At 40.6% G+C, this 21,566-nt stretch overlaps 1 protein-coding gene across 1 annotated transcript in view; it reads left to right on the top strand.

The window, feature by feature from the left end:
• ANTXR1 (ANTXR cell adhesion molecule 1) overlaps positions 1-21,566 on the top strand; it is a 252,529-nt gene that overhangs the window by 145,748 nt on the left and 85,215 nt on the right. The window contains exon 13 of the mRNA XM_049785145.1: positions 16,771-16,866. Within this exon, the coding sequence (XP_049641102.1) occupies positions 16,771-16,866 (96 nt within the window). The remainder of the gene's footprint in view (positions 1-16,770; positions 16,867-21,566) is intronic.

Genomic DNA, 21,566 nt, shown 5'->3' with positions numbered 1-21,566 from the left:
ACAGTTTGGAAAATGGGAGGGGGGAGAGAGGAAGGGAGAGGGAGAGGGAGGGGGAGAGAGGGTGGGGGAGAGAGGAAGGGAGAGGGAGAGGGAGGGGGAGAGAGGAAGGGAGAGGGAGAAGGAGGGGGAGAGAGGAAGGGAGAGGGAGAGAGAGAGAGAGAGAGAGAGAGAGAGAGAGAGAGAGAGAGAGAGAGAGAGAGAGAGAGAGAGAGAGAAGAGGAGCTTGAAAGGATCTTTCAATTTGCAAAAGCAATACACCATGCTATCACAAAATTGGAGGAAACTGCAGCCAAACCCAGAGCACATTGTTCTGGCTGGTAGTTTACATCCATATTATACTAAATCATCAGTAATCCCAGGGCTTTATATGTATATTCTGATTTGAAATTTATTGCAGTTTGAGGTGACAGATACTGTCTTCACATCCAATAAGCTGGCCAACTCTGCCCTCTACTCCCTGCCAAAGGTCCAACTCTCATGCTGTATGACACACCTTCCTTTTCACAAAATAATCAGCTTCTCATCTACTCATTATGACACCAAGGAAATTTCCTTATCACCAAAAGAAATGCCATGCAGTGCCATAAATTATACCTGACTGTAGCTGCAAAAATAATATTGTTTTAGTGAGTGCCTTAAACAGTGAACTGGTTATTTTGTTTGCTTTGTTTGTTTGTTTGGTTTTGGTTTTTGGGTCACACCCAGCAGCGCTCAGGAGTTACTCCTGACTCTACACTCAGAAATCGCTCCTGGCAGGCTCGGGGACCATATGGGATGCCAGGATTCGAACCACCATCCTTCGCATGCAAGGCAAATGCCCTACCTCCATGCTATCTCTCTGGCCCAGTTTGCTTTTTTTTTTTTAATAAAAAGCCATTTAAATAAGTAACCACTTAAAATAGTCCTAGTTTTTTTTTTAGTCCTAGATTTTTTAACACACAGCCCCACATAGGAGCTTCGTTCACGAGGCCAAGAACATATCAAAAGTTTAGCTAATAGTATCCTTCTACAATGTTCTGCATTGCCCAAACTCATAGATTTTTAAAAAGTATTAATAAAATTCATTGTTTTTGAGATTGTGTATAAAACCAAAAGAAATATTTAACAATGCTGTTCATGAGAAAGTGTTAACTAGCAGCCTCTGGCGATCTTTTCCTACCATCTTTAATTTGTGAATGCACTGATGATTAATAAATAAAATATTTGAAGATAATCAAACATTTATTTGTATTTCACACTTTCTCACTTTAAATACAGTTATGTCTGTAATTTTGTGCCTTTCCTCACATTTCACTTTCTTCCTAGAATGTCCATTTCTTTTCTCTACCTACCTACATTTCACTGTTGCTTGCAAAACTTGCCAAGTACTGGCTGGCTCAGTTCCAGGAAGCCTCACTCACCTTGGCAAGCCTTTCTGAATTCTCTACTCTGAGCCTAAGCACTATGATTTATATTATATCTATAACTATAAAAGATTTCAAGGTTTAGAGTTTAACTGCTTGTAACCCCTGCTGCTCATAAAGAACTACCTGTGCCCCATTTCTGACTTTTTAGATGAATAAGGACATTGTCTTCTAGGATCTGAAGCTAAATTTATTCATCTTTCTGTGACTATTGCTGCTGATGTATTAGAAACTAAACATAAAATTATTTGGGGTTTGGGGGTACTGGGGGTATATTTCAAGTGATAGAACAAATGCTTGCATAATGTCCTAGGGGAGAAGGGAGGGAGGGAGGGTGGGCGGAAGGAAGGAAGGAAGGAGGAAGGAAGGGAGAAAAGAAGGGAGGAAGGGAGGAAGGAAGAAGGAAGGAAGGAAGGAAGGAAGGAAGGAAGGAAGGAAGGAAGGAAGGAAGGAAGGAAGGAAGGAAGGAAGGAAGGAAGGGAGGGAGGGAGGGAGGGAGGGAGGAAGGTAGGGAGGAAGGAAGGAAGGAAGGAAGGAAGGAAGGAAGGAAGGAAGGAAGGAAGGAAGGAAGGAAGGAAGGAAGGAAGGAAGGAAGGATGGAGGAGGGAGGAAGGGAGGAAGGAGGAAGGAAGGGAGGGAGGGAGAAAGGAAGGAAGGGAAAGAGGGAGGGAGGGAGAAAGGAGGAAGGAAGGGAGGGAGGGAGGGAGGAAGAAGGAGGGAGGGAGGAAGGAAGGAAGGAAGGGAAAGAGGGAGGGAGGGAGAAAGGAGGAAGGAAGGGAGGGAGGGAGGAAGAAGGAGGGAGGGAGGGAGGAAGAAGGAGGGAGGGAGGGAGGAAGAAGGAAGGAGGGAGAAAGGAGGAAGGAAGGGAGGGAGGGAGGGAGGAAGAAGGAGGGAGGGAGGAAGGAGGAAGGAGGGAGGGAGGAGGAAGGAGGGAGGGAGGGAAGGAGGAAGGAAAGAAGGAGGGAGGAGGAAGGAGGGAGGGAGGGAAGGAGTAAGGAAGGAAGGAGGGAGGAAGGGAGGAGGAAGGAGGGAGGGAGGGAAGGAGGAAGGAAGGAGGGAGGAAGGAGGGAGGAAGGGAGGGAAGGAGGGAGGGAGGGAGGGAGGGAGGAAGAAGGAAGGAGGGAGGGAGGGAAGGAGGGAGGGAGGGAGGAAGGAAGAAGGAAGGAAGGGAGGAAGGAAGGAGGAAGGAAGGGAGGGAGGGAGGAAGGAAGGAGGGAGGGAGGGAAGGAGGGAGGGAGGGAGGAAGGAAGAAGGAAGGAAGGGAGGAAGGAAGGAGGAAGGAAGGGAGGGAGGGAGGAAGGAAGGAAGGGAAGGAAGGAAGGAAGGAAGGAAGGAAGGAAGGAAGGAAGGAAGGAAGGAAGGAAGGAAGGAAGGAAGGAAGGAAGGAAGGAAGGAAGGAAGGTGAGGGAGGAAGGAAGGGAGGAAGGAAGGAAGGGAAGGAAGGAAGGAAGGAAGGAAGGAAGGAAGGAAGGAAGGGAGGGAGGGAGGGAGGGAGGGAGGAAGGAAGGGCGAGAGGGAGGAAGGAAGGAGGGAGGAAGGGAGGGAGGGAGGGAGGAAGGAAGGAGGAAGGAAGGAAGAAAGGAAAGAAAGATCTTTCTCATTAAGAACCCAAGTATTTGTCATGACTTTCAAAATTCATAATTTAAAAATAGAGCCAGCAGTTTGTAGTAGCATGGTTACTTGTAGGGACAACAGAAACAGACTAACATATGATAGATAATCAACTAAGCAAATTGACCATATATATTAAATATATAGCCACATTACATAAATAATTCCCTCTACCCAATGGTGCAAAAGTGATAAAGAAGGAATTGCTCTTTCTCTTCTTGGGTCTTAGTATTTAAACATTACTAAGCAACTTTCTCTGTAATTATATTTAAATATTCCACTCACAGGAACTAGGTTAAGAATCAATGATCTACATATTATATGAACTATGTATTTATTATTCCTCAAAACTGGTTTGGATTCACATACACTGTGCATTTTACGGAGAAAAAGAGAAGTGCTGAATCAACTCAAGATTTACTTACATCATGCTTATCATGGTGAAACATGTGAATAATATTTCCTGGGTCAGGAGCCAGGAGAACCAAAATGATATAGAAAGCTTGAGATGGTTTTCCATTCATGAGAAGAACCTCAGACCTAAGTATGCAGCCTTTCATATATATATTAGTGATAGCTCACCTAAGTCTCCTGATATTATTCATGTAAAGCAAAAAGTGATAAGATGTATAGGAAATTAGAAAATATACCTCCAGATTATTGCTACTCCATCATTTTTACTAATTTTTAAAAGCTAGATATTTTTCCAAGAATACTATTATAATTCCAGAACTGCCTTCTGAACTCTTGGCTCTAAAATTGTCTTAACTTTGAGGTCAAAATTTGAATGACATCATTGTGAGGTGTGGGTTTATCATCATCCAGTACACACATCCAAGGCATCAGTGTTTGCCTTTCACTAGGCTGACCCAGGTTCCGTCCCTAGCATCCCAATTGGTCCCTGAGCCCACCAGTAATAGTTCCTGAGTGCAGGAGTAAGCCTTGACCTGAGTACTTCCAGGTATATACCAAAAACAAACAAAAAAAAGCCCTCCAAAGTTGAGGAAATGTGACCTGGTGAATGGCAAGTTAACAATCTAATAGTCTCCTGAGTTTAAAAAAAAAAAATTAAGAACTTATACCTTTTTTTTTTTTTGGTGGTCTACAAATTGGTTTCCAAAACAGTTCCAAGGAAGAAAAGAGAAGTTTTAGAATAGTTTGAATAATGGCTATCATTGACTATCTCCAGCATCCAAAGCCACTGGTTAGGAGAGAATTTGTTGTATCTGGGGAGTTCTGCTGTGTTATTCCATGAACAGTCTCATTACTTCATAGCTATTCATTTTAAAAAGAGTTCCACAGAGGTTTAGATAATTCTCATGTAATATTTTTCTATACTCCCTACTTTGTGGATTTAAGAGTCAAATATCTTTAGTATTCATCTATTTTATTGCCACTTCTGACCCATGTTAACTCTCACAGAACAAAAATAAATTATAATGTTGAAGTATGTTTTACCTTCACAAATGTTTGATCAAATTTAATGAGATCTGTTAAATTTGCCATTGGAAAGCCCACTTGGGTTTCTCCCTTTTTAACTCTGAGATGATAATCTGAGGGCCTATAGTTTCCCAAATATATAGCCCAGGACCACCCAGTATACAGTAGCGAACACAATAGCTCTTATCTTATCTTATCTTATCTTCCTATTGTTCTTAGGAATGAAGCAAATTCCTTTACATAGGTGGAATGAACCTGGATACATCCCAAACAGTATGACTCAGGCATAACACCAGAGAATAAAAAGAGAAGTCATATTCATTGAAAGATAGACTTGTGCCAAAATTTTTGCATTACTCTACTATATAAGAATGGATTCAATCTGGAATAGTAGGAATTATTTCAACTTCATTTATGTAGAAAGAAAAAAGACTAAGAGAATTTGGACCTAAAGTTCAAACACTGATAAGCAGTAGAATCAGGAATTATATTATCTTTTCCTGAATCTAAAGTTGACTTGACTCTAAAGTTCTTTTCAGTAAGTTTAGCAAACTTCTCCCAATGATGGAACCATGGAGAGCAAAGGACTACTAGAAGAAAGAGGTGAACAGCTTTTGGTAATTCTATTTCTAGAGCTATTGTAACTACTAATGTGGAAGGTGCTGCTCTGTTAAGCTCTCATTTTCCTCATTCTGATAAAATGAATAGCTATTCAATACACTAAAGATGATTAAGGTCATATATGTTTTCTAAGAATTTAATGTTCTGTTGGAAAGGCATCAGTGGTACCTGGATGTATTCATAACTAAAGCTCAGACTTGAAATATACAAACCTGTTAGCAAGCAATAAAAGGAGGAAAGAGTGTTTGGGGAGAAAAGCACAAGAGAATAGTGAAACAGGCTCAGAAAACTATATTCCATTCAGTGTTGACAAAGTACAAAGAAAAGAGTGAGTAGAAGAGAATAGCATGGAGAAATAGGAGCTTCCTAGCCTAGGAAAGCATACTGTCAGGCCCTTGCACTGATGATCCCTAAATCATTTTGGGAAGGTTGATATGCTCTGAATTGTTATCACAAGTTGTAAATTTGTGAAATTATACTTGTCTGAAGAAAGGAGTGTGGTATCTTCATCAAAATATTAAATGTTAAGAACACTAACAGAATACTTAGGAATATACTACCATAGGAATCCAAAAAAGCCATGCATAAAAGCTCTCTGCATTCCTATGTTTATCATATCATTATTCACAATAGCCAGAATCTTGAAACAACCCAAATACCTGAGAACAAATGAGTGGTTTAAGAAACTAAGGTACATCTACACGATGGAATACTACACAGTTTTTAGGAAAAATGAAGTCATGAAATTTGCTTATCCATGGGTGGATATGGAGAGTATTATACTGAGTGAAATAAATAAGAGGGAGAAGAAAGACAGAATAATCTCGCTCATTTATAGTGTATTAGAAAAATAATAGATAGTATGATAATAATACCCAGAGATGATAGAGATGAGGATTAGGAAAACCAGTAGGAAGCTTGCCACAAAGATTGGTGAATGTAGTTAAGGTAGTGAACAGTATACGGTGACAGTGATGGTTGGAACTGACCACTCTAGACCAGAACTGGGTGCTGAAAGAAGATAAAGTGATATACATAGTACCCCTTAATTAGAAGTAGTGAAAGCCACAGTATCAAACAAAGGAAAGAGAGAGAGAGAAGTAAAATGCTTGCCCCAGAAGCAGGCAGTGGAGGGGAAAGGAAACTGAGGACATTGGTAGGAAATGTGCACTCTACTGCAAAACAAAGTGTCTAACAAGGGGAGAAAAATAAGAGAGAGAAAGATAGAGAGAGAAGGAAAATGTAAGTCCCAGAGACAGGAAGGTGAAAGGGAAACTAGGGACATTGGTGGTGGGAAATGTGCACTGGTGAAGGTTGTTGTACATTGTATGACTAACTCAATCATGAACAACTTTATCTGTGGGAGAAAAAAACTGTATTATGAACAACCTTGTAACCATGGTATTTAAATGAAAAAGTAAGAACTCCTGCAGGCAAGAAAAAGATGAAAAAGAGTTCATAGTCAGGCAAAACTATCAAGATAAACTTTTAGATAGATGAACCTGGATGCAATTGGGGAAAATGGAAATCAACCTAGCAAGCATAGTGGTGGAATTTCAGTGAAGGGAGAAATGTATCTGTCCAGAAAAGAAAGAATAAAACTCTGATGCCCCTTCATGGCAGAAGGGATGGACTAGACAGAGGCAGATTCACAGAATAGATAGGATGTCAAAAGTGTATGGTATACAAGAGTATATAATATTGAGGATGGAAGGAGAAAAAGAAAGCTAAGATGGACTTCTTGGTTTCCAACTTAGATAAGCAGTACCTTTAAATGAGAAGACAGGAAAATTTGAATAGGGAAAACAGTAAGCTCAATTTGAACTGTTGAGTTTGAACCATCATTTAGAACTTAGTGGACAGTTGAATAGACACTAATATTGACCTGAAGTATGGGGATAGACCCAGGATCAGAGTGAAGATTTTTGTAAGAGATGAGATAACATAGTCCTGAGATTTCTGTAAAGAATGGACCAAAAGAGAGTCCATAGCTGTAAATATTCAATGCCACTAAAATCTACATTGAAAACATTAAAATGGTAAGTTGTCCATGAAGAATAGAGGAAATGGGGTGTAAGATAGCTCAGGTAGGGTAGGAGAACATGCTCAAGGCCCCAAATTCAATCTTTGACATGGCAGGCCCTTCCTCCCCTGAGCACAGGCTATAGTTCTCTTGGACCTCATCACAACTAGATGGCCTCGCAGTCTCCAGCACTACCAGGTCCCAGCAGCACCATATTGCCAGAATTGAGCATTGTTTGGGGAAATTTTGGGGGGAGAAGGGACACCCAACAACGCTCAGAGGTAACTTCTGTCTCTGCATTCAGAAGTCACTCCTGGTGGTGTGGGAAGACCAGATAGTATGCTGGGGATCAAACCAGCTACATGCAAGCAAACATCCTCCCTGTTGTGCTATCAATCCTGCCCCATTGAACCCTCTGCATCAATTGATAGAGTAGCCACAGGAGAAGCCTTGAGGTCTCCCTCCACAAAAGGTGGAGAGTGGGGGAAAGGATGGCTTCATGGGATGTGCTGATACTTAAGAGACTGGGTACAGAGTCCTACAAGGTGGTGAAATGGCCCGAGTTTGGACTAAAGTTGGTCATAAAAGTACCATTCCAATGCCAAGGAAGTACAATTCCAATAAAAATACAGTGCAGAGTGTACAGAGAAGTACATAATCTCTGAGATAGTTTCCAAAAATAAGATTCAGGATATATTCGGAGAGGTAATTTTTGGTCTCCGGGGCTTGCCCAGGCATAACTTCTCAGCAGTTCTTGCATGTCATCTCTCAAAGGAAAGCTTGCCCATACTCTACCAGTGTGTCTGGGCAGAGCTCAAACAGCTGCTAGGAGTGGATCTAAATTCCACTGCAAAGCACAGGACTTGCTTCTTCCAAAGCAAGCCAAGCAAACTGGGAAGCTACAGACAGGAAGTGCCCACTGGCCTCCCTCCACAAAAAAACAGACACTCTGGTTCCATGATCTTCTAAAAGGCAGGATCCATTGCCAGTTCCTAGTTCCTTTACTTCTGGTATCTTCCTCTCACTAAATAGGTTTCTCAGACCTTTCTCCAGTTACCAGTATGCCATGCAAACAAAGAGCCTCTTTTGCCTATACTACTTTCCAACAATGCTTCAAAGACAAATTTAGGAGAGGAAAGAGATGGAGAAAGAGGAGAAAAGGAGGATCCCCTAGAAAGACTGATGACATAGCAAATTTATATTCTGTCTTGGAGTGCCCTGGGTACCATCATTTACCCAATAAATCCAGGAAACAGCATTGCCAGTATTCAAGAAGTTCTTGAGTATTATTGGCAATATTTATGTCATATATTTGGAAGTTTGGTTAATAGCTTTTCAGTGTGACTGAACTTCATGTGAAGTTCATTCCTCCATATTACACATATCTTGCCATGGGAAAGAAATGGAGTCTCTTCTTCAGTCTTAAGAATCAGTTTGCAGGGCAGGAGAGAGAGCACAGCAGTGTTTGCCTTGCAAGCAGCTGATCCAGGACCTAATGTGGTTGTTTCAAATCCCGGTGTCCCATATGGTCCCCCGTGCCTGCCAGGAGCTATTTCTGAGAAGATGGCCAGGAGTAACCCCTGAGTGCTGCCGGGTGTGGCCCAAAAACCAAAAAAAAAAAAAAAAAGAATCAGTTTGCAAAAATTTCTCTTCTTCATGAGTAATGGTTGAAATAACCAAGACGCATCCTGAAAAATAGCTAAAATAACATATTGGGAGCTGCTGTCAAAACAAGCATAGATCAAATAAATGAGCCTCACCCTTACCCCCGAAAAAATGATGGCTTTTCTTGTCTTGGTCTTCTTTGTTGTGGATTGGGGACTCAAGCTAACTATGGCAGCAAGCAGAATAGAAACATCAGCCTAGAACTATACAATTTAATGAGCAGTTACCTGGAAATTGATGCCTTGGCATCAGGTATCCTCTGAATGAGTCTCTTCTAGCCTTTCTAAGATTCTGGGAAAGGTTCTTAAGAGTTTTTAATTAATATCTTTATTTAAACACCTTGATTACAAACATGATTGTTGTTGGGTTTCAGTCATGTAAAGAACACACCCTTTCACCAGTGCAACATTCTCATCACCAATGCCCAAAATCTCCCACCCCACCCCCGCCTGTACTCTAGACAGGCTTTCTACTTCCCTCATTCATTCACATTGTTATAATAGTTCTCAGTGTAGTTATTTCTCTAACTGCACTCATCACTCTTCGTGGTGAGCTTCACGTAGTGAGCTGGAACTTCCAGTCCTCATCTCTTTTGTCTCTGAAAATTATTGCAAGAATGTCTTTTATTTTTCTTAAAACCCATAGATGAGTGAGACTATTCTGCATATATCTCTCTCCCTCTGACTTATTTTACTCAACATAATAGATTCCATGTACATCCATGTATAGGAAAATTTTATGACTTCATCTCTCCTGACGACTGCATAGTATTCCATTGTGTATATGTACCACAGTTTCTTTAGCCACTCATCTGTTGAAGGGCATCTTGGTTGTTTCCAGAGTCTGGCTATTGTAAATAGTGCTGCAATTAATATAGGTGTGAGAAAGGGATTTTTGAATTGTATTTTTGTGTTCCTAGGGTATATCCCTAGGAGTGGTATAGCTGGATTGTATGGGAGCTCAATTTCAAGTTTTTGGAGGAATCTCCATACGGCTTTTCATTAAGGTTGGATTAGATGGCATTCCCACCAGCAGTGGATAAGAGTTCCTTTCTCTTCACATCCCACCAGCACTGCTTATTCTCATTCTTTGTGAGGTGTGCCAATCTCTGTGGTGTGAGATGGTACCTCATAGTTGTTTTAATTTGCATCTCCCTGATGATTCTTCTCCCCATTTTTTGATTGGATGAGATTTTTTTTCTTGTAAAGTTTTGTCAGTGCCTTGTATATTTTGGATATTAGCCCCTCTTCTGATGGGTATTGGGTGAATAGTTTCTCCCACTCAGTATGTGGCTCTTGTATTCTGGCACTGGGTTCTTAAGATTTTTGTATTTGTAGTTTTTTTTTTTTTTCCTGAGAGAAGCCTTTGCTCCCAATTCTTAACCACTGGGTTCCTCAAAAATCTATTTGCATGGAGAAGAGGCTCATTCCCTTTGGCCAATATGCTCCTAAAAAGGGGAAAGCAAATCACCTCAAGCTGTTTGCTTGGGTCTCAATAAGTAAAGGGGGTAGAGAGACACCCTGACTGTACACATGGGGTGCATCAACATGGCAGTATAGGGAATAAAAGAGCATACCCCTCCTTTTCTGAGACAGTCACCCATGCCAAACTGGATCTTTTTTTGAAGTTTCACCATAACCCAGTGCTGTGAGCATCAGATAAAACAATCCCAGTTTCAAACCTTTACATGAGGAATTTTCACAAAGTTTCCTTAAGAAGAGCTTCTCCTTAGACTCCCACTTATTCTCATCAATGTTCCCCTTTACCTTGGCAACACACAAACAAAACAGAAGGAGCATTCCAGCCAGCCTGGTGCTCTGTTTGCAGTGATCCTTCCTTCCAACTATGCTGCCTGCGGGCCCAGACATGACCCTGACCTACTCTGCATGCCTACATCCAAAATCTAACATAACCAGGTTGGAAATCACCAACCAAGAGACACTGGGATCAGTCAGGTTTCTAAGCCCTCCTCTTAAAAACAATACCTCCTTGTCTTAAAAGAGGCTCATTTTGCGAGTAGTGAAGAGAGAAATCAAGAAAGCTGCAATGCAGGGATCTGGCCTCACATGTCATTCTAACTTCAGGAAGATCAATCTAATAAGGAAGGGGAAGGAAGGAGAGACATGAGTGCCTCCTGCCTTTGTAGCAATATTCTGTATTTAAATGTTATCCACAGCTTTCATGTGATCATATTAGATTTAAGCATTTGACAAAATGATGTGGGGTGGGAGGAGCATTAAAAAATTTCTTGGAGAAATCACATTATTTCCTCTCACCCAACCTGCATAGGTTTTTTTGTTCTACTTGTGCTTTCTTTCCCATTTAATCACACTGCCACAGTCCTCCCTTTGCTCCTTGCTCTCTTTCCCTCTCTCTCCCCCTTCTTTCTCTCTCCTTCTCTCTCCCTTTCTCTCTCTCTCTATATATATGTACACACACACACCTCCAGCCCTAAAAACGGTTAACCATCTCAACATAGTACTGTTTTAGCAAGGGTCATTTAGTTAAATGAGATAATGAAGGTATAGTACTGTACAAGAAATACTTGTGAACTGTACCTGGTAAACAATCATCAATAAAACCACTACTGAAGATATTCATGGAAACACTAGTTTCAGAGGGGTGCCCCTAAAAGAATTGTGCAGAATCTCCAGCAATCCTCCACCTGGGGCCTTGGCTCCCAGTCCTTCCCCTGTTTATACTCTAGTGTCAAAAAAACACTGTGTCAACAGTATTTGCTTCCCAGGAAGCAAATTTTATTAACAGAACCCACCTTCTCCAAGGATGCCCCTTGACTGAAAATAGAAGACAAGTTCCTCAGCTTGACTTGTGTGGTCTCTTACAGTGAACCTCACTCCCCCCTCTTTCTGTACTCTCTTCTTCCGGTGCTGAGCATCTTCCTGACCCCAGAGCTTTGTATTTATCTTTCTTTTAGTTTTCTGTCTTGTTTGAGGGGGGGTTTCACCCAGCTGTGCTTAGGACTTACTCAGGACTCTGTTTAGGATGTAAATCTTCAGGGGTGTGATTTACTTTTTCCCTGTGTCCTTGCTACAATGGTCTTATATGTGAAACAGGGGTGAGATAGGGTTGGCAATATTACTGAACTTATTAGAATGTTAATGGGAATTAAATTAGCTAGCATAAAGAAATCATGATAACCCAGAAAAACGACATTTCCTAATTTGTTATATTAATAACAATTGTTGCCATTTTCATCTTATTATTTCACCAGACTGTGTTTTAAGAATAGAATCTATTGGGCTTTACCATACAGGGGATAAGGTGCTTGCCTTACATGTGGAAAACCAGAGTGTAAACCATGTTTTTATACTTTGCATGATCCCCTGTGTAGGAGTGATCTCTGAGCACAGAGCCAGGAATAAGATCTGAGCACTACTGAGTGTGGCCATAAAACCAAGAAAAAGAAAATAACTGAAACTACATTGTTCTGTGACTGGCATATCGAAGGTTCTGGGAATACAGCTGTGGAAAAGCATGCAGCCCCTGAGTGCATAATCCTGTTCATTTCACCTCTCTTGCAACAAGGAGCACTGAGTTTCCTGCCTGAAGGAGGTAGTAGTAGGATTTGCACCAGAGACCCAAAACATCTTCAATAACATTTGCTAAGTGTAAATATAACTGAACCTTCAATGCTGCATATGATAGCTGGAAGATCTCAAAAATCAGTCTAGGTATGAATTATCTTCATAGGGTGAGATCTCCAAGATCTCACCCCCATACATACTCTACCTACACTTTGCTCTTCGTTGGAATCCCATAGTCTCTTGCCACTGAGAACACCAGTTGTTTGTTTTTATAGTAAGACAAACAGCAGCACTTTATTAACAAGGATGAAGTATTAGGATCACAAGAATATACTAAAGTCTAAATGCAATCTTGGACAGCAGACAGTGACTAGTAATGGAGCCTCACCTCACAGTGTATCTATCACATGCTGTTTAGTGGAAAGGTGGCTTGTAATCAGGAAGATGAGAGCAGCACTGACGCCCCAGACTGAAAAATACTTCATCACTTGAGAAGGGGAATGGTCCTACCTTACCCCTCACTAGTCTGAGTACCCATTAATAGGGCCAAACAGCTGTTAAAGTTTATATACTCCCTACTTTTGAATTGTCTGAAATTTATTTTCACTGCATATAGAAAGTCACTTTGTTCTTGCTTTTGATAGGGAGGGATCATCAAATCTTTCCCATATCTGCCTTTAGAACTCCAAGTTCTACGGGTGAACTTGTAACACCGATAGTTTTTCCTTTGATTCCTTAACGATGCCAAATCTCAGTATGTTTTCACAATTTGAAAAAGATACAGCTGGGGAAATAAATGAGTCCAGTTATATGTATGTGTGTGACTATATATGTTTACATAGTAGGTATATATAAATATAAGCACATACATTATCTATCTGAAAAAATTTAACATCTTGTGTTACATGAGAGAATTTGTGACAAATTAACTGACATTTTGTTTTTCTGTAACTATTCATGTAATAAAGAACACCATTGTGTTAAAAAGGGACCTATTGTCACATATTTCTAAGCAGATATTGGAATGCTGAGAAGATTTACTTTGAGTCTCCTAAAACATAATTTTATCAAGTGTGTCTTGACAGAACAAGTATCTTCAGACTCTAGTCTAAATAGTTTCTGTTTGAATTCTAGGAAACTATAGATAACATGCGATGTTTGTAAAACTGGAAAGAAAAAATAACGCCATACAAAGAGAAAAGACACAACACATACCAAGGTGGATAAATGTCAATTATTGTGAAATTGTGAGTTCCTGTCATTTGTGCAAGCAAGGTGGTACAAATAGGTCGTTTGACTTAGGCAGTTTGAAGATGTTTTTCTATTTTGAAGCACAATAAAATCATCAGATGGAAATGTGGAGATGAGAAAGAAAGAAACAGTTCTTTGCTTCCTGCTGTTCCTTTATTACCTTGCTAGTGTCTCTAAGTAGTTTCAAAACAGCCTGCAAGAAGTGTCCTAATCACCAACCACCTTTTCCACCTTTCTTCTTTTATATTGCTGGAGCACCTGCTGGCTACTGGTGTCTGGGGGGTATGATATTACTTGTAGATACAGGCAGTGCTGCTGTATTGCCAGGTCTGGGTGAAGTGGGTGGGCTGCTCAGAGTTTTACTGGCATCCACTTCAGATGAAGCACCGACAGTGGCTTCCTTGGTTCCCTTTTCCAATCTGATCCTTCTTTTTACCCTTCTTCCTTCCTAGGTAGTAAGATCACTCTCGCATTGGCAAACATCTTTCTGGATCTGGGGTCACTTTGGGGTGTTAGTTCTTGGATAGTTTTCCCTTTTTTCTTCTGTTTCAAATCTCCCTATCTTTGTTTCTTAGGTTGAATTATCTCCAGCAATTTTTCCACCCTTCTTCCAAATATATGTAGTACCAGGAGAATTTTCAAGTGTCTCAACATCAACTTTCAGAGACATACTATCTGATGAGGGTCAATGTTTAGCTCTGGTTTGAGAAAAGCCAGACAGTGCTTTATCTGAATCTAGCAAATCTACCCAATCCAGAAGTCTTCTGAATGCTGGATGCTTCACCTCCCTGCTTGACTGAAAATCGCCCTCTCCAGAAGGAAGAAAAACATTTCCTCCTATTTATCAGTCTTTGAGCTTCAGTGTCTCCATCAAAAATGAGGAGGAGGGAGAGAGAGAGATTTCATATAGTGTGAGTAAATTAGTTGGTAGCCAATACTAAATTACAGGTCAAAGTAAAAGAGCTATTTAAAACTGCTTCTCTATAACTAAAATCACTCAACTTTGAACAGATTTCTGATTGAGGTGTCCCCCTTTTTCCTGTCATGGGAAGATATAGAGCAGGGGTGCATCATGCAGCTAAAAGTTTGATGAGATACTCTGAATCCCATCACCCCTCTATGTCTGTATATATGCCATACACTTCATTTTACCCTCATGCCAGTACAATGAGGCAGACAAGTTTAGCATCTCTCTGCTATGGGCAGGGATTCTAGAGGCTAAGTGGTCATGAGATCTGTCCTTGACTAATAAGTGTGCTTAGCACCTGAAATTTTCTTGTTTCACTAAGCTCATTGTACTCAGATTTAGCTCCTACACAATACAGAGCATCCAGAAGCATCCACTTTACCTTTGGCAATGGCTATTGCTGGCCCGTTGCTCTCTCCCCACCCACCGCCCTTGTACTGTCCAGCCCTGCACCTGCACTTAGAAGACTACAGCTCTCTCGGGGACTATCTGACATTCCTCAGCCCTGGCTTGGTGGAGGCCTGGTTGTTTAGTTCTCTGGCTTCTAGGTCAAAGACATTCCAGGGAGGAAGAGTTGCCTTTAAACAGCTTCCAGTAGACCCTGCTGAGCACTCCTAGTGGGAGTGAGTCACCTCTCAGCTCTGCCCTTAACTGCTGTGTTATCCTGGATCAGCAACCCAACCCCCTTCCTCTGTATGTGGGGCAGGGTGGGGAGGGGTACAGAGAAATCGGATCATGCTGTGATCAGTCTCCCCAAAAGACTCAAGCTCTGAAGATCATGGGTGTCAGTCCAGAAAATCATGAGTCTATGTTTAAAAAGCCCATCTGTGTACACTGACTGGGAGAGAATTCCTGGGCCCACTGACCTCTCTCCCAAGGCTGCTTTTCAAAGAATTACATCAGCAATTTATTTTCACAATATAAAATGTGATGGTAGAAATAAAAGAAAATACAAAATATTTTAAGCTTACCACATATCAATTATTAGCAGAGCTGCTATTCCTATTAGTAAAAACACCCCTCATTCTTTCCTTCTGTCTTACTATGCATACATAGCCATGAACTTACTCATAACATAAATATTTATCAGCTTATTTTATATTATTTGAATACATAATGCCTATGTTGTAATTATTAGCATGTTAGTGTTGTAATGTGCTTTTATTAGTTCTCTAGTGTATTATTGTTAAACATTGGGTTGATATTCTTTATTATTATTATTATTATCATATCATTATTTACTTTACAAACGTACTTGATTGTTTCCTTGGGCTGAAAAGGTGTACAGAACAGTGATACAAATGACAAATTTCCCCTTCTCTCCCTGTACCCCTCCCTTCATTGAAGTGTTTACCTTTTTCTATCCCATCACCGGAAAGGAAAGAGGATTGAAATCTGTGTTTTTTGTGACCTAGTGAGATTTTCACTGAAACTGAATGGCAATCAGGCCCATTTTCATGATTTTCTAGGAAGGGGCCTCATTCATCTTGGGTTCTTGCTTCCCTTGAACTGATTCAGTCTCCATAGACCTCCTACTTGGGCTCAGCAATAACTTGGTTCTCTGCTACCCAGAATCCACTGGCCCTTTATTGCATCTGAAAAGTAGATTCTTGCCTTGCCATCCATGGCCTCCTCATGAACTGTTATATGCACCTAGGTGCACAATTTCAAGACTGAATCTGCCTTGCAACTGTCCTGTTTCCAGCCTGGGGAGGAGCAGGGACAGTGAAAGTCAGAGAAGGGAGAGAGACTGTGTCTGGAAACAGATGACTATGGTCAGTCCCTCCATTCTCCATTCTAGGGACAGCCACCTGCTTTGTTTCCTGCAGAACTGGTTCTTAAGAATATTGCTCTAGTGTTAGTGGGTATGGGTTCTTGCCTTGAATGCAGTCAATTCAAGTTCAATATCCTTCAGTTAAATCCCCCAAGCCCTGCCAGGCAGATTCCTGGCTCTGAATTCAGGTATTTGAATGCAGAGCCAAGAGTAAACCCTGTGCATTGCCAGGTGTGACCAAAAATAATAAACAAACAAAATATTACTCAAGGAAAGAACATCACTAAAAAGGAAACTGCTTTTCTTGAAAGTGCCAGAATGCTGGGCAGAGTCCCAGCCATGTACTTGGCAAACGACACTGCTCTCGGGGCCTTAATTTGGCTACTGGTGATGGGGGTGAACCTGGAATGACACTGCACTGTGCATATGACCTGACCCCAGCTGACCACATTCTCTGTCTTACCCCTTAGTCCGATGGCTCCATCCTGGCAATCGCACTGCTGATCCTCTTCCTGCTCCTGGCACTGGCTCTTCTCTGGTGGTTCTGGCCCCTCTGCTGCACTGTGGTAAGTGCTTCCCTCCTTCTCGATCTCGGGCTTCTGGCCACTATTCATAGCCCAGGCAGACACAAACATTATAGTACTGTAAGATAAAGACCTGTGGAAAAGCTGAAAAGATACCCTTGCATTGTTTATAGAATATATAACAGATTTTATTTAATTGCTATCATATATAATTACTACATAAAATAATATATAATACTACTGTACAAAGTTATATATTTATATTTATATAACAGGATTTCTATCATATAATTTATATAATAATAACATAGACTAGTATTGTCTTATTTAGATATTTTTAGTTATAACCTATGAACTGTCCATACAGTGTAGCCAATACTGGTTTAAAGCACATTAACTTCAGGATCAGTCAGGACCTTTCAATTCTAATCCTTAGTTAAAACCACCACTTAGCTCTGGTCAATACCATTCAAACTGCTTAGAATCTGAGATAATAGGTGCCTATTTATCAAATTCTATCTGACAAAGTGATAGCCTAATAAAGTAAAAAAAAAAATTCATCATTAGTTCACCTTGTCTCTGGTGCTAACCTGTATCTGCTTTTGTGCAAGATCAGTGTGTGCAGTGGAATGCCACCATGAGAGTCATCTGAGCACCTCTCTCCTGCATTCCCTGTTTCTTAGTTCTTCCACAGAGAACCCAGTAGGACCCAGTGAGCCTCTCCAGGAAACAGCCTGTTGTCATGTACTGCTGAAATACTGATATTCATCACATAGTATTAGAGGATACAATACACCTGTGGGTGAATAGAACAAAGATTCATTGACCACTAAGCTTGAAGGGTAGGGGAATGACTCTGAGTGGCTATTTAAAAGGAGTCAAATGGCATATATTAAATTCGGCCAATAAGTGAGTCCACATGGCAGGAACTTCTAGAAACAAAGAGGCTCATGCACCAATAGAAGCTTGGAGCAGACAAGAACATGTGTGCAAAGGGAAGAACCTAGACAAACACAAGCTCTTTCCACTGGTGCAATCCAGACCAAACTGATTTCACCAAGATTCTAAACAGATTCTTACCATCATGGCCCCAAGAGTTTAATGTTATATTAAATAGTTCAAGCTGTGCCACCATTTTCTTCTGTGGGCAAGAAAAAAAAAATCTCATGAGTCAGTCACAGTGCTTGTGATTCAGAAGGGAAGGAAGTTTCTCATACTGAACTTTTTAAGGAAGTGTTAGAGGGAGGAGGGCAACAAGCAGAGGACTCCAGGACTTCAGTGGGAGTAAGCATCCGGGTTCACCAAATCCCTTTCATGTTTAAATCAGCAGAGCCCCATGCTAGCTCCCTGGTAGACTGCCGCCTGCCTTGCAAAGCATGAAGCCACACCCCTATGCAATCCCAGGGGCTTTGCTGCTTAGAATCTCTGGCCATCTCCACCAAGTGAATGAGCACAATAAATGTGTATGACTCCCAGTCATTGTAGTAACAATAGCAAAGGGAAGAGAAGGGGGAAAAATAAAAAAATAAACTAAAACAAAAGCAGTTACCTCAGAGTAGGGACAGCTAGAAACAAACAAAAATAAAAGTTGCGAAGCACTTCACCAAGCTGTGTGAGTCCCATCAGATTGTCCCATCTCTCTGTGCATGGATTTCCTCATTTTCCTATGGAGGCCCATAAGTATGCTGAGCTTCTAGGTAGATAACAAAGATTAATGGGGCAAATATGTATATAAATTTATATATATGCAATATATTATATATTATTTTGACTAGTACCTAGCACATAGCATTACTTAAAATATTTTTCTTAAGTAATTATCATTAAAATATTTACCATGAGAGTGTTCAAAGGCCTAGAGCACATCCTGCCAGGCAGCATGATTTCAATCCCCAAGTGCTACTATGTACAGTGGTGTTTCCTATGCATCACTGAGGTGACCCTGATGGTTCATGCTATGGCATCATCTGGACAAAGAAATCTAGTGATTTGAAGTGATTCTACTACACATTGCTTTGTACTTTACCAAATGAATCCTACTCCTGTCTGGGCATCTGTCCTTCAGTGAGGTGAAATATGGGCTAACTTATTGCCAGTAGAGCAGAGCATCAGCAATGAGTGGTGTGTGTGTGTGTGTGTGTGTGTGTGTGTGTGTGTGTCAGGAGAGAGAGAGAAGGAGGAGGAGAAAAAGGGAGAGAGAGAGAGAGAGAGAGAGAGAGAGAGAGAGAGAGAGAGAGAGAGAGAAGAAAGAGAGAGAGGAACAAATGGGCCAAACCCCAGACCAAGACCTCTGTAAACATTTGGTTCCTATGAGTCTTGCATTTATTTATTGGCACAAAGAGACCACACTGAAAGGGGAAAATAATCCTGAGCTTACATGTATTTTCAGAAAGGTAATTTAGCAGCTTCATAATTTATAAGAAAATAAAGCCTTGCCTCAGTTCCATGAGGGATATTAGCAGAACCAAAAAAACTGTGCTGTGGCCATTCTGCTACTCTTCAACTTAGTCTACCATTGTTGTGTCTCTAAATTGAACATTAAAAGGAGGAGGTGAAGAAAATATGAAAAGAAGATTGTATAAAAATTTATTAAAATGGCTTAAAAGCTTGGTTTTTATGAAAACCTCTACTATGTCAAGAACCAAAGGCCATAACATTTTGATAATAAAGGACACTGAACTATTCTAGAAAAACTCACAAGTTTACAATTATTCTCAACTTAATGTTACCCTTTCACCCAAAATGATCAGTAGCTTGATGTCACAAGCAAAGACCAGTACATCACTCTTAAATAGCAGCAGGTAGTAAGGACTGAGAGATACTAATTATCAACAGATACTGACCCTCTAAATAAAATATATATATAAGGTATAGATTAAATGCTGGCCAGGTCTCTTAGTTTACCAAATTTCTTAGCCAATTTAACTAACTCCTTAATCAGCCCTTTGTCACTCTCATGAACCGACTTGCTCTCCCATCTCCTATCTCTCTATGATTGCCCAACCTTATAGTTATAAATCTTCTTTTCTCCTGCTTTTGACATGTTGGTCTCTTCACAAGAGACTTGCCAGAGCATGTTCATGGGGAGCACTGCACTACTGAAGTCCCTGTCATTGATCCTTATGGAAGTCCAGATTTCCTCCCACAGTAACCCAAACTTTACTCATTCTCTGCATATCCTTGCCCTGTCTTTGACTCCACCACTCTCAGCAAACAGCTTTCTGTGCTTCTTGCTCAATGAAACTTGTCCACCTCCAGCAACACTTGTGTATATTCTCCTTGAACCCCTTCCCCTAAACTTGAATTGTCCCTTTTCATTGCATCTTCATTCTTTCCTTTCCTCCTTTGTTCTTGAATCCAAAAATATATTTACCTCCACTGATCTTTTAAGATATTTCAGACTACTTTTTATTTCTCCATTCCTCTCAAGCTCTCTGCCTACTGTCCATTATTCTTCCCACTCACTAACTCCCATGTAGCCAGAGTCCACTACCCATTGACCTCCATCCCCATTTCTTCCCTAGCCTGTCCTTTGCAATTTTAAATTTCCTGAAAAATGGTCCCCACTCATTTCTCTTTATTTGAGTTCTCTAAACAGTAGGAGCAGTCACCCTCTCTTTCTTTTAATCTCTCTTTGCTCTTGGATTCTACTGATTCTTCTGCTTCCCTGTTCAGGTATTCTCTGTCTCCTTCATGATCGTTATTTCTCTAGTTGTCTGTTTTTGTCCAGCATTGACTGCAACTTTCTCTACACTTGTTTTTTGGATAATCTCCCCAATTTCCTTGCCTTCACTATAATGTATATGCTGATGGGTATTTTATGTGTCCATCCATTAGTGACCTTTAATAGGCTCATGAACCTAGTGAACAGCTTATATTCCGACATCTTATTCTCAACACATACCAAACTAATACATTATTCCCCAAACTGTTCATCCTCTGAGCACTAAACTAGAAACTGCACAGTGATTGCTGCTGCTTCCTTTAATCATTCTTGCTCTTGATATAATCAGGTCATTTGGTATTTACTCCCCTGACTCAATTTCTCTTGACTCTTCAGTGATTCTTAAACTGAAAATTCCTTGATATTATATATGTAGATTAATCACAATCTGGTCACAATCTATTTCTCTAACCTCAATCTCTTACTTTCTCTTCCCTATTCATAACTCCTTTAGTACTGACCATGTCAACATTATGTTTCCTTGTCGGTTTTTCTTTATTAACATAAAATTAACATAAAATTTTGGAACCCACAGCATCATATAGCCTGGTTCAATATTGTTACTCAAATTTCAGTCTGTTGAGTAGCTAAATGGATGGAGAAGGTATCTCCAGCACTTTATTCTTTCGGACTCTTTAAACAGACTATGTATTTCTTTAACACAATTTCTTTTGCTAAAAATGTAAAAAATTTTTTATCATTTCTATCTATTCTACCAACAATTTTTCATACAAGATAGTTCTCAAACCTTCATCTCAATGACTATCTTTTCTTCACCTAAGCAAAACTAGTTGGGGCCTCACCTGACTTCCAAACACATATTTATACATATATTAGAAAAACTTCTTGGGGCCAGTGAGGTGGCGCTAGAGGTAAGGTATCTGCCTTGCAAGCACTAGCCAAGGAAAGACCACGGTTCGATCCCCCGGCGTCCCATATGATCCCCCCAAGCCAGCAGCAATTTCTGAGCGCTTAGCTAGGAGTAACCCTTGAACATCAAACAGTGTGGCCCAAAAAA

The sequence above is a fragment of the Suncus etruscus genome, chromosome 12, assembly GCF_024139225.1.
Source record: "Suncus etruscus isolate mSunEtr1 chromosome 12, mSunEtr1.pri.cur, whole genome shotgun sequence".
NCBI classification, from domain to species: Eukaryota; Metazoa; Chordata; class Mammalia; order Eulipotyphla; family Soricidae; genus Suncus; species Suncus etruscus.
The sequence above is the reverse complement of the archived record's forward strand: the minus strand, read 5'-3'. Positions and strand labels throughout refer to the sequence as shown.